At 48.2% G+C, this 13,366-nt stretch overlaps 1 protein-coding gene across 10 annotated transcripts in view; it reads left to right on the forward strand.

Annotated features, from left to right (window-relative positions):
- The window catches only part of CACNA1B (calcium voltage-gated channel subunit alpha1 B), a 192,692-nt gene that overhangs the window by 149,099 nt on the left and 30,227 nt on the right, over positions 1-13,366 (forward strand). For 9 of the 10 annotated variants that reach the window (XM_086684663.1, XM_086684670.1, XM_086684671.1 and 6 more), the window contains 3 exons: positions 9,459-9,575; positions 9,972-10,037; positions 11,390-11,481. In XM_086684663.1, the coding sequence (XP_086540789.1) occupies positions 9,459-9,575; positions 9,972-10,037; positions 11,390-11,481 (275 nt within the window). The remainder of the gene's footprint in view (positions 1-9,458; positions 9,576-9,971; positions 10,038-11,389; positions 11,482-13,366) is intronic. The other variant, XM_086684668.1, reaches the window with a different exon arrangement.

The following is a 13,366-nucleotide window of genomic DNA, read 5'->3' on the forward strand; positions in this document are numbered from 1 at the left end:
CAGTATCCAGGAGTAGCCCTCTCATTGGTGATGTCTGTAGCAGATGACATGGCCTTGTTCCAGAATCCTAGGTCTTTGCATTGGCTTTTCTATGTAGGCTTTCCAGCGACTCCACACAGTGTCTTTATCTACCACAGATACCCCAGCACTGTGGAATCTGTTGCATTTTATGGCCCAAGGTATAGTGCTCCTGGTACTGCAGCATGGATCTGCTAGAGACCCCTCTCTTGCTCTGAAATCTCTCAAAGCCGGCAGCTTTGTGTCACCTGATAAATAGGTCACAGCAGTATTTCCTTTGTGGTAAATGCCATCTCTGAAACCCAAGGAAGCCTATGAGAAGTAGGAAGTGTGAGGTGTGATAACTGATTTGTCTTTTACCTTGAGATCCATGTCCTGACGTGGCTCATACCACTGATTATAGTAGTCTTATGTGTTAGGTTTCCACCTAAAATATAAGGAAAGATTATTCCAATCCTAAACAAATTCTTCCAGTGAATAGAAAAAGAGTGAACATTCCCTATTTGTATGAGACTAGTATAATCTTGATACTAAAACTTTTTAATTGAGTATAATATGGGAAGATCATAATCCACACACATTAATGTAGATACAGACACATCAGAAAGTCTAATTTACATTAACAGATCAAAGGACACTGTTAATGTGATTCTGTCTTGGCTCCAGAGAAGATGTACGGTAAAACTCAAATTGTATTCATAATAGAAATTATTGGTAATCTAGGAATTACTGACTTGATGAAGAGAATTTACCAAAAAATCCTATGCAAACATCATATAATGGTTAAATTTGGAAACAATTCCCTTTAAAATCAGAGAAGGGCAATGATATTTGTAAGCACTACTTCTTTTCAACATTGAACTTCAGGTCCTGGTCAGTTAAATAAATTGAATGTTAGCTCCACGAAGACAGAGGTTTTTGCCTGTTTGGTTCACTGCCATATTCCAGGACTTAGAATAGTGTCTGACACTTTAGGTATTCAGTAGACACTTGTTGAATGAATAAGACAAGAAAAATAAATAAAATGTCTAAGTATTAGAACAGGAATAGGCAAAGCTGTCATTATTCCCAGATAACATTATTAGCTATTGATGAAATCTGGAAAAATGTAACACTGATAAAGAGTGTTTAGGATGGTTGCTGAGTAGATTACCTGAGTGAGTAGTTGACTGCATGCCATTACAGCATTAGCAGTCCTGACAGTAAACCTAACAGCATACATATGCAAGGTCTATGTATGGAAAAGTGCTAAACCTCAGTGAAAGATAGTAAAGAAGACTTAAGTAGATGGTGTTCTATTGCACAGTAAATAATTAGTGTCAATCTCAGAGATAATTTTGTCCAGATTGATATGTAGGTTCAATGTAATTTCAATGCAAATACCACTGATTTTTTTTGTTTGTTTGTTTTGGAAATTGACAACTTGCTTATAAAACTCATCAGAGAGAGCAAAGGCACCCAAATACTCAAGATATGTAAGAAGCAGAAGGTGCTGCTGCAGCTGTGGGGTGGGGGTACAGTTCCCATCAATGATAAGACTTATTATAAAGCGAGAACATTAAGAATATGGAGCTGACACAGGGATAGTAAATAAGCCAATGGACAGAATCAAGAGTTTAGAATCAAAATCACTCGTGTATGAAAACTTGATGTATGACCCTGTTACTTAATGGGGAGACAGTTCAATAATTGATGTGGGTATAATGACTATCCATATCAGGAAAACCAGAAATTGAATCTTCACACCATTTACAAAAAAAAAAAATCTATTTCAAATGGATGAAAATACTTAAATATAACAGGGAAAACTTTAAAACTCTTAGAAGAAAATACAGGAGATTATCTTTAAGACCTTGGGATAGGGACTGTTTGCATAAGCAAAATATACGAAGCACCAGCCATAACTGAAAAAAATTTTCTATAAAATAAAAAGTTTCTGTTTATCAAAAGAAGAAAGGACAGTCCATTAACAGGGAGGGGTTGTTTGCATCACATTCCTTCATTTATCCATTATAAATATTTATGCACTGCCTGTCATGTGCTAAGAAGTATTCTAAGTGCAGGGACAAAAGATGAAAATCTCTGCTCTTCTGGAGTTTCGTTCCATTGAGAAAGACATGGGTTTTAGACCACGATAGGCCCTGGGAGAAGGCACAGCAGAGAAGGGGTATGAGACATGGCAGGGGTGGGGGTGGTTCCAGGCTTTGATGGCTATGTGTCCAGACAAGATGTCACTGAGATGATGACTTCCAAGCAAAGATGTCTGGGTTTGTGAGGAAGCTGAGCAGGGGACGTCGGGGAGCAACACCAAGCCCTGCACCCACCCTATGCCTGCACTCACAAGGGAGGACGTGGGCACACTGCCACAGCAGCAGTGTGGACAGAGGAGATGGGGGGCAGGGAAGACCTTGCAGCTGGAGTAAATTTTGGTTTATGTTGTGAGTGAGTAGGAGGATTTGGAGGGTTTTGTGAAGAGGAGTGACATGATTTGGCTTTTTAGACCAGACCTCTGGCTGCTCTGTTGAGGACACAGTGCAGGGCACAAGCAGAAGCAGCTAGACAACTTAGGGCTGTCTTCGTTTGGGCTATCCCAGGTGGACCCCAAGACAGGTGATCCCCAGGAATTCCAGGGGAGTGATGGAGTGGGCCAGGGAAGGGAGGCATCCAATACAAGGTGCTATGAAGTCAGTTAGCATTGTGGGTCCTAATGGGGAGCTCTAAGCCTTAGTTATCCCAGCAAGTGCAAGTGACTGGGGTATTTTTCACCAAGTGCTGTCTGCCACTGGTTGAAGGCTGGTGGCAGGAGGGGGAGAATTCTCAGGAAAAATAGATGTAGATGCTGACAACTGAGTATCGGCCCTGTGGGGATGAGTGCCATGAGCATCACTGCAGAGAGCCCAGCAGAGGGACTGGGTGTTTGGGCTAAGGCGAGAGACTGTCATTCTGGATGTATTTTCCGGGAGAGCTGTAGATGGACCAAATGTGGGTGTGACAGTTGAGGCAAGAATGACATCAAAGTCTAAGCACTTGGAAAATGGGTTGTCATTAATGAGAATGGAAAAGAATGTGGGTGGAACAGGTTTGTTGTGGACAGTCAGGATGCAATTTGTGCATGTTAGATTTGAGTTGCCTGGTGGCCTTCTCAAAGGAATTGTCCAAAAGGTAGTTGGACAGATGGGCCTGGAGTTTGGAGGAGAGATTCATGCCAGTGGCGTAAGATTGGGAATCATGAGCATATAAGATGGTATCAGATCCATGAGACGGAATGAGGTCAGTAAAGGAGAGAAAAGAATGAGCTATTGAGGTCTGCGATGTGCCAGCACGTAGTGACAAAAGCATAGCTGGAGGACAGAGAAGTTTTCCAAACCACTAGCAAAGGTTACTGTCCAGACTCTGCAAGGCTTTTCTGTGATCAGTAAGAAAAACAAAAGTGACCAAATTAAAAAATGAGCTGAAGGTATTTTAATAAGAAACAGAAATGGCCAGGGGTACCTGGGTGGCTCAGTCAGTTAAGCGTCCAACTTTAGCTCATGTCACGATCTCGTGGTCTGAGAGTTCAAGCCCTGCGTTGGGGTCTGTGCCGGCAGCTCAGAGCCTGGAGCCTGCTTCAGGTTCTGTGTCTCCCTCTCTCTCTCTGCCCCTCTCCTGCTCAAGCTCTGTCTCTCCTCTCTCTCTCTCTCTCAAAAATAAATAAACATAAAAAATCTTTAAGAAAAAAGAAGCAGAAATGGCCAATAAACACAGGAAAAGGTGCTCAAGCTTACTTGTGATCAAAGAAATGTAAAGTGAAATGATATTGAGATATCATTTCACACCCTCTGGTTTGTCAAACAGGAATTCTGACCATGCCAACGGTTAGCAAGGAAGTGGGACATCCAGAACCTGCACAGTACTGCGGGGGTGTCTGTTGGGCAACCTCTTTAGAAAGGTGTGGCAGTCCCTAGAAAGTTGAACATATGCATGCAGCTCAGCACCTTCTCTCTTAGGGACATATGCCAAAGCGCATCTGGGCTGGTGACCTGGGGCCACTGTCACACACGTTTGTGGCAGTGTTGTTTTCAGTAGCAGCAGAATGCACCAATTGTCACGATACAATAACATAGGGAAGCCCATGCACACCGTGAGTATGAGGGTGACCTCCGTGTCCAGAGAGGTGCTTCTCACAAACAAAGTTGGCTCACCATGGCTTAAAAGTTTGTCCAAGTCCAAAAAGGCTGCGCACAGTATCGTCCCGTTTTACAAAGGTTAAGAACAGTCAAGTAAAATGCATTTTAAGAGTTTGTGGTAAGACAGTAAAGAGAAGCACTTATTAACAAGAATTAAGGGCAGCTACTATGTCCAGGCAGGAGAAAGGGAGACAGGATGGGCTTCAAAGGTAATGGTGACATTCTTGTTTTTTTAAGCTGGGTGACGGATATATGGTTTTTTTATTTTTTATTATTTTTCTTTAAAATGCGTCTACACACATTTATACATATTCTTTTGTTTATGTGGCATGCTTCACGGTTTTCAAAAATTAATAATCCAAATAATCTGGGCAAAAGTCCAAGGGTTCTCATTTAACACAAAAACGGAGGTTCTTATGTGTCACCAACTGTTGGTGTTGAGACATAGCCCAAGTATTTCTCATCCAGAAATAGTTTGTACTATTGTGGTGTCTGGGAGGAGCAAGCTGCCTGCTGATCCCTGCAGGCCTCCTCCTTGGACACACGTATCTTTGTTTCCCGGATAAAGGGATTCAAACATTGAGCTCCCAGGACACAGCCCTGGGGGTTTCTTCATGTGTATGCGTCCTTGCCAGAGAGGGCAGACTGATGAGAGGGCATCAAGGGTGGGGCGTGCCAGTCGTGCAGAGAGCACGATGCCTTCTAGGGGAGCCTCCCCCTCAGAAGAGGCCCACACACAAGGCAGAGGCCTTCTGCAGTGCAGGTGGCCGGAGTAGCCCAGTCTCTTACTTCAAGTAAGCCCACCATGGCTGCTCCCAGCAGCCTCTGATGCCCAGCAGGGCTGGGGGTAGGGCTGAGAAGCCACTTGGCTTGGAAGCTCCACTGTGCCCTGACCACTAGCACTCTCAGAGCTCAGTCCATCACCCTGTCCTGCCTAGAGGAGAAAAGATGAAAGGAAGCCGTCGTGTGGATTAGTGGTGTCTTTATTTATTTTTTCATCTGTAGTCACTTCATATGTTACTTTGTGAATGTACTTTTTTTTCCTTAGGCAAAAATATGAGTGTCAGTTCCCACCACCAAGTTAACAATCAAAACAGAGCAATAGTCTTAACCAGGGTTATGTAGAGAGTGTTCCCAAGCAAGCATAAAACTGACATTGATTTCTTTGCCTGGAAATAAAAAAAATAAGTGTCTGTGAGTCATCTTTGGATTTGCATTACAAACAGGAATGCAAATGAATGCCACCCTGTCTGCATAACTTACAGATTTCAAAAATATGTTTTGATTTGATGCATTTTAAGCAGAATATGCAAAGTTTACTAAAATCCTAAAATTTTCCAGTTAAGTATTCAAAGTTTAAGTTTTTGCTTGTGTTGATGACTCATTTTCTCTTTTGTTTTCTGTTTTTGTTCTTGATTTACCTTAACCTACCTGCTGACTCACGCCATCCAACCAACATACAATGCGAAAACCATGTCTCCGTCTGTATGTTGCGCACCTGCTGCTCAAACATCCCAATTTGTAAATAATACGCAAATATCCATCCATGAAAACATCACATATAGGAAACGGTTGGTTTCGTGACTTTAAACGGTTCTTAAAATCCTTGCTTTGCTTGCTGTGCTCCTGCTCTTTCTTCCATTTCCTGTGACCCCTAGCCACTGCCTTCCTGAGGTGTGTGGTCAGAGTCTGGCGGTACCCATTCCCTCTGGCCTCTTCTCCTCAGTTCTGGGGGTCCAACAGGGCCTTCTGAAGACCCTCCCGGGAGCCATTTGATTTCAGGAACTGGCTTTGGGTCTAGAGAGGAGGTAGGGTCTTCTTGAGTGAGGCGGGTAAGTGGCCAGTCAGTTTTTCCTGTTGGGATTCGCTCAAAATTGGAGGGGTTTAGTAGGACATGAGTCTGGACCTGATCCTGTAGAGTCCATGGTTTCTCTTGCAACATCTCCCTTCTATCTGTCCCCATCATGCGAACAGACAAGGTCGGTTCTCCCCAGTGGCCTCTGATGATGTCTCCTAGAGCGTTCTTCCCAGACCTGCCCTTTTATAGGGAATCCTCCCCGGGGCTCAGGGCTGACGGGGATTTGAGATTCTGTCTACATGATTCAGCAGGGGTTGTATAAGGCCTGACCGAGTAGGAAGAGGGGGGTCTGCCCCAGGAGACAGTGGAACACAGGGCTTGTGCATGCAGGCATCACTGATCCTTGTCAGTGTGTGCCCTTGGTCAGAGAGCTTGTGTGGAGTGCAGGCGGCGTGAACTGGGGCTTTCTCCCAGGCCTTTAGGGATGTTTGAGAGGAGAGCGGTTACCAGGAACAGAGGCTGTGACTGGAAATTCACATAAAATAGCAAATATTTGAAATTCCTATTACAGAAAGTCAGTGTTGGTGATAAAGTATTTCACAATTGGAGCAGAAAAGCTTGAGTTTTGAGAAAATGCCATTAACTGCCACAGAAATCCCAAGCAGTGTGTTCTGCATGGGCTTCGACCCACTCAGGCCTGTTCACAGCCCTGCCCTGTCTGTGCGGGAAGAGCACCCCCTTTGTGCTCCCCCTCTTCGTTCGGAGTGCACGCCTCACCTGACATGCTGGATACGCAGGGCTTTCCTTTCTTTTCTTCATCATCGTCACGTGAGAAGCAAGGAGGGGAGCAGTTTGTTCCACACTAGCTGGGCCTCAGCGCCAGCGTGGAGTGTGGCCCCCAGCTCACCTGCACAGGTCACCCTGCTGTGACCCTGACTCGAGGCTTGACGGTGGGTGCAGGGGATGCCAGTCTGGGCCTGGGGCCAGTTAATAACCCTTTGTGGGGGGCATGTTTCACAATGCCTGGCGCACTTTTAAATCCCTTTCCTCAGTGATTCCTCACTGTCTGGGCACGATGTCCTAATGTCTCTGTCTTGTGAGTGAGGAAGCAGGGACTCCAAGGAGCTAGGAACAGTATACCCTCAAGATGATCAGCTACCACGTGAAGGGATGTGGTGATGCATCTTTGGGGTGCTCTAGACCCTTTGTGATGTAGAGGCAGAGTAAGGAAACAGTAGGTAAAGTAGTAGGTTGTCCCTCGTGTGACAGAAACCATGGACTCTGGTAGGATAAGGCAGGCTGTGTCCACCTCCAAAGGGTTGGCTGGGGCCAGAGGTGACTATGCACAGCCACGGGGAGGCTGCCATGTGCTTGCTGCCCCGCCCTCCTGCATGCAGTCCGCATGGTGGTTCCTGGCAGCTCCCACCCCGGGTGCAGCCACAGTGTGCTCAGCCTGCCACGCTGCGCTTGGAGTGTCTGTGGCTGCTGTCACCATCCGTCCTCATGGCTCTCAGGGCTGTCTGTCTGTTGCCATCCCCACCCCTCTCCTGGGTGCCCACTGGAGCCCTGAGAAAAGGAGTCTGGGAGGGGGTGGGGTGGGAACTTGAGTCTCAACAAAATATAGTCAGTGACTTGTTGAATGTTGCATTTGTGCATTAAGTAATTTGGGTGAATAATGCCTTTCCCTGCCTTGTTTGTCTTCCAACCCTTCTTTCTCAACCAGAAGCCTATGTTTTTCCCAGTATCTTCAGGAAATCTTCTGGTCTATGCCCGTGGCCTGAGTAGAGTGCTTTGGGCCGGGAAGATGCTGACTGTGTTATAAGTCTTGGCCTCTCCAGACCCAGCTGAGCAGACGGTTTCAAAGTAGAGACCTTAGGAGAGGCCAGGCACTTGGAAGCCCCCTCCCCTTCCTCTGATTTATTGTCTTGTACAAAGGATTTCCTGGCACTGTAGACAGAGTCCCCCTCCCATCCTTGTGCCCGTCCTCCTGAGGTGCTGGCTCATTTGAGAGTCCTGGGGCCCATGGAGTGAGTGTGGGTGCTTCTCAGCCATCCTGTACCACTGAAATTCTCTCTCCCCAGCACAGCAGGTGAGGGAGCTGTAGGCAAAAAACTTGTGTACACTCCAGGGTCACACCCTGCCGTCCCCTTCTGCCTTCTTGCTGATCTGGACCACAGTTGGCACCTCCTGCGACTGCCAGACCTCCCACCCCATGACTCCCATATCCAGCCCTCCAGCAGAGGCAGTCCAGAGTCTCCAGACGCCCTGGTGGAAACCAAAGGAGCAGACAAGGGCTGGGTTGGGGCCACCGTTCACAGAAGTAAGAGAGAGACTGGTCCCTCCACTGAATGCCTCATCCCAGCCAAGACCAGATGGGCAGTCCTGGAGGGAGGGCACCGCAGTCCTGGAAGGAGGGCACCCAGCTCTCCCCAGGCTCCCAGTGCCTCCTGCACGTGCTCCTCTGCTGCTGCTCTCATTCAACATGCTGTGTTCTCTTTTCTCTTCATTTGACCACTGAATCTGGTGATACGATGTGTCTAAGCCTGAGCTGCTTGCATATGTTAGAACACTCAAGTGGCAGGAAGCTGCTCTCAGGCTGTGGGTGGGCACCTGTTTTCTAAGCAGACAGAGGGTGGGAAGCGGCCTGGGTCTACAAGCACCCCCATCTCGTGGATACCACCCAGAGCCGTGCTCCCTGAAAGGGAGGTGCCAGTAATTCGAGGTGCCCCTGGGCCAGGGCGGAAGCCTCACTCCCAGGTAATCTGTGGAGTCCAGAGATAACTGTTTCTTTTTGCGCTTGATTTTGAACCCCTTGGATGAGGGAGCAGTGCTAGTTACCCTGGGATCTCTGGAGCTGAGACCATTTGTGGATTTTGTAAGTGGCTTCCGTGGTGTGAGCAGAGTCACCGACACGCCTCCTGTGGTGACTTGTCTGTAGGCACCCAGAGCAGCCCCAGGGGGAGTGCTTGCCCCTCTGCCAGGTCCCGGGGCTTCACTGACTGTGTGGAGAAGGGAAGGGCCCTGCCACCAAGCCTGGGGTGGGGCCCTTCAGAGGCTCTCAGCGGAGAAGCAGTTCCGCCCAGCGCTCAGACGGCTCGGCTGTGTCCTGCAAGAGGTGGTCGGTGTTAGAGGCCCAGCCACAGTTGGTCTCCTGGTTCCATCTGGCAGCAAGGAGCTACTTCTGAGAACTTTTCTCTCTGTCCCTCCTTGTTGGGTCCAGGGGAGCCTAGAGTGGTGGGGTTTCTTTGATTTGCTGCATGAGAAGTGATTTGCAACAACAAGCTTTACTTCTGGAAGGTTTTCCGGTGGCCAATTGCTGCTTATACTGTAGAGCAGTGACTTTTTGTTCAGCCTCTCTCTGTATCCACTTTTCTTCAGACCACAGCAAGTCAGGGAGAGGTGGGTGGGGACCAACGTGCCTGCGCTTGCAGGAAGCTGGTTTCCGCAGGTTAGAGAACAGCCTCTCTTCCCTGCAGAACAACTTCATCAACCTCAGCTTCCTACGCCTCTTCCGTGCTGCCCGGCTCATCAAGCTGCTCCGCCAAGGCTACACCATCCGCATCCTGCTGTGGACCTTCGTCCAGTCCTTCAAGGTGAAGCCCAGGCACGGCCAAGTGCCCTGACCCTTCCCTTTGTCATGCACAGTGGTGTGGCCACCCCCTCTCTTGCCACCAGAGCAGCCCCCCTCTTGGAGGCTCCTTGTCGGCACCTATTTTCCTATGGTAGTTTATAAATACATTTTAAGTTATCCAGAGAGTATCTTGATAATGCTCACTGACTCTGAGATAAGCTTTATGACCGATTATAGATGAAGAAACTGAGGTGGTCGCCTGGTAGAGGGGCTTCATGGTCAGTGGGGGTGGATCTGTGGTAGCTGAGGTCTGAGTGGCTCCAGAGACCCGGCCACCATCCACTCCGCAGACGAGGCCCAAGCAAGGTGGCCGTCGGGCCCTCCCTGGAGCTGCTCCGTTTCCTGCGTGTCTCCACAGGCCCTGCCTTACGTGTGTCTGCTCATCGCCATGCTTTTCTTCATCTATGCCATCATTGGCATGCAGGTGGGTGTGCCTGCCAGGATGGGGTGCATGAGGGGTTCCTGTGCCCTGGAGCAGAAGGGCACTCATCACAGTCATCAAATGATAACAATGACAGATTGACACTTAGTGATGATTTCTGCGAGCCAGGTATTAGTCTAAGCACTTCATGAACTTAATTCTCAGAAGGGCTGTTCTATCAATAAAGGACACAGAGGTTGGGCACCAAGAGGTTGGATCTGTTGCCCAGAGTGGGGGTAGTAGCTGTGGGAAGATGCACTGCTGTGCTCCTGAGTGGAACCCCACTGAGCCATTGATGGGCAGGTTTGATTGGGTGCTGGACCCCCATGGTAGTGGCGCATTGGCACATCTTCCTGGTGCTGAGTGGCCTGTAGAGCAGCAGCTGGCCATTTGGATAGTCCAGAGAGTTGCCCTGATCCTTTAGAGGAAATTGCATATTACAGAAGAAAAAAGTCAGCAGGATCACATCAGATCGCTATACTGTCCAATTCAGTGTGGATCATTTAGATTGCTTTTATTTTGCTGAAGAACCCTTTGTCAGCTATTTGGAAAAACATTTAAAAGACACAAAGCAGTGTTCCAGTTTTAAGCCTTTTGACATCTGGCCTCTTTCCAACAGTAGGGTGGGAGACGGGCCCAAATGTTCATGTGTAGTGGGAGAAGCCACTGTCTTAAAGGCTAGCTGAAAACTGATTTTTAAACTCTGTTTCAAGGATTAAAAAGTTCTCCCATTTTAAAATGTGCTGAGATCTGATGCTATTTAAAACAAATCTATATCTTTTCCTGCTTTGGTCTGTGGATGTACAAACCATAAATGTCATTGAGCTTTGTTTTTGGTGAATATGTGATAGTTCATAAATTTTTCAGCCAGATTCCGGATTTTAAGCCAAGTACAATTACTGACCTGTTTGCATTTCTAACCCTGAAACGATATCAATTAAAATGCATAAAAAGCCCATTGTGATATTTGCATAGAAATTTAAAAAGAAACTTTCAAGTAATCTCATAGCTATTACCAATATAATTACTGCTTCAGAATCATTGACGAGAGAGTCAACTTTCAAATGCTTACAGCCCATGTCAACTCAGCTCCAGGTCCCACTTTTACTAGGCATGCACACTTGCATCTGTGGACTTGCTGAGCTGTGGGACATTGACATATTTGGCCTTGGAGAGGTTTCCTCTGCCCTGGAAATGCACAGACACCATCAGAGCTGGAAGCCCTGTTTCCTGCAGCCCCTGCAGTAGTGGTGGTAGCTAAGGGCAGTGTCCTGTGCCTTATGGGTCTTCTTCTGCCTGGCCACAGCTCCTGATGACCCAACAGTATCAGCCTGTGGCCTTCTTTTTTGTTTCAGGTATTTGGAAATATTGCCCTGGATGATGACACCAGCATCAACCGGCACAACAACTTTCGAACATTTTTACAAGCCTTGATGCTGTTGTTCAGGTGTGTTGTTTGGGAAGTCAGCCCACGCTCAGAGGCCTCTCCACCCAGGATGCACAGGGTGTGTGCTGACCCACGGGGCTACCCAGCTTGTGCTGGCCTCCCCTTAATGGACCTTTCCAGCTTCTCTCCTCTTTTTGTTGTCCTTTCCTAAGGGTTCCTGGGCTTCAGTCAGCCTGAGCCCCGTGTTAGTCTGACCTCCCCCACCTCGTCTCTGATCCCTGACAGCGACCAAAACGCCTCTAGCAAGGCTGCAGCTGAGAGTCTGGGAAGACAGAAGGTGCCCAGCAAGGCCTTTTTTTGGTGTGCTGGCCATAAGCTTTCCGTCTGTTGGCCTTGTTGATTATGGTGATCTGTGGGATCAGGGGGAAGCAGAGCAGTGGGAACCCCTTTTGATACAGTATGTGCTACTCAGTGACCCAAGGAACTCAGCTGGCCAGAACTGCTGGTCTGAGTGCACCTCCACCTGCCCCCATGGCTCACAGGACTGCAATTCTCTAGGCCCCAAGTCAAGTGCCAGGGTGGACTCTTGAGGGCACAGAGCTTGTTTTTGGCCAGAGCTCCCCCCCCACCCCGCAAAGGTGTGCTTGGGAGCGCTTGGTGCCAGCTGCTGTTCTTAGGCACAGCACACCCTCTGTGGATTGGAGGCTGTTGACCATGCTGGTTTGAGGGCTGAGGGGAGAGGACTGAATGTGTCTCCTTGCCTCCAGAGTCTCTTCCATTTAACCAAGCCCACCACCGTGACCCTGGGAGCGAAGGAAGGAGCTCTTTGTAGTGGCTAGAGGAGGAGGGGTGCTGACATCATTCCCTGCCTGGTGCCCCTTCATAAGGTGTCCACACTGGTGTTTATGTATGTAAATGCATCAGGCTGCTGTGAGGCCTGTGCTGGGGATGCCCAACACCACTAACCCCGTGCAGTGCACTCTGGGGCATGGGGAAGTTCTTGTCTGGAGGGAGATCAGAGCCAGGTCTGCTTTGCTGAGCTGCCTGGAGGGAGTGGTCTGACTCTTATTTTTTATATCAGACGGACAAGTGTCCTTAGGCCTACGCTTTCCCCAAATAGAATCATTTCTCTGGATTTTAGCTATTATGTTAATTTTATCTCTTCATTTATTAATGTCCTGCCTTTGCTGCAAGAGTTGAGGCAGGCCTGTGAAACCAGCCTTAGTTTTAAGTTTTTGTTCTCTGAGATCTCTTTTCCTCCCTGATCTCTATGTCACACGTGTACACCAGTGTCAGCCAGGCCTGGCACAGGGCAACTGCTCTGCAGGAAAAGGCCCCTGCCCCTAGCCATTGTCAATGAGGAGTGGGCTCTACTTGTGCCCACAACTGGCCATAGAAGCACACCAAATTAGGGAGACTCAGGCCTCTGGTCTGCCTGTAAGTCTCGTGCACATCCTGCCCTTGTGCTGGCTGCATGTCCAGGGACAAAAGTCCAGGAAGAAGGGTTCTCCAGGGTGGCCACTGAGGTTGGGGGTTGTTCTTGGTGTGTTCAGGAAACAGCAGAGGCTGATGTGGCTGGAGTGGACTGAACAGGGACCACTGGGAAAGAACAGGCAGCAGGTGACACTGAGCTGTGGGAAGTTGAGTGTGAATTTTGGCTTTTGCAGCGAGACAGAGGTTGGTTGAGAGAAGTGACCTGATCTCACCTGTGTTTAGTGGGCCCACTGGGCTGTTGTGTGGGGAGGATCAGTTAGGAAGCTGTTGCAGCAGATCAGGGGAGGTGATTGTTGCTTAGCCCAGGGTGGTGAGAAGTGGTAAGATTCTGGCTGTTTTTTCATAGTAGATGAGGTGATGAATAGAGTGTGGTGAGCAAGAGAGGAGGCAAGGATGGCTGCGGCATTTTTGTCTTAAGAAACTGGAGGGATGGAGTCACCATTTTTTGAAT

Source organism: Puma concolor, chromosome D4, assembly GCF_028749965.1.
Source record: "Puma concolor isolate L17-30 chromosome D4, mPumCon1.1.hap2, whole genome shotgun sequence".
In the NCBI taxonomy this organism is placed as follows: Eukaryota; Metazoa; Chordata; class Mammalia; order Carnivora; family Felidae; genus Puma; species Puma concolor.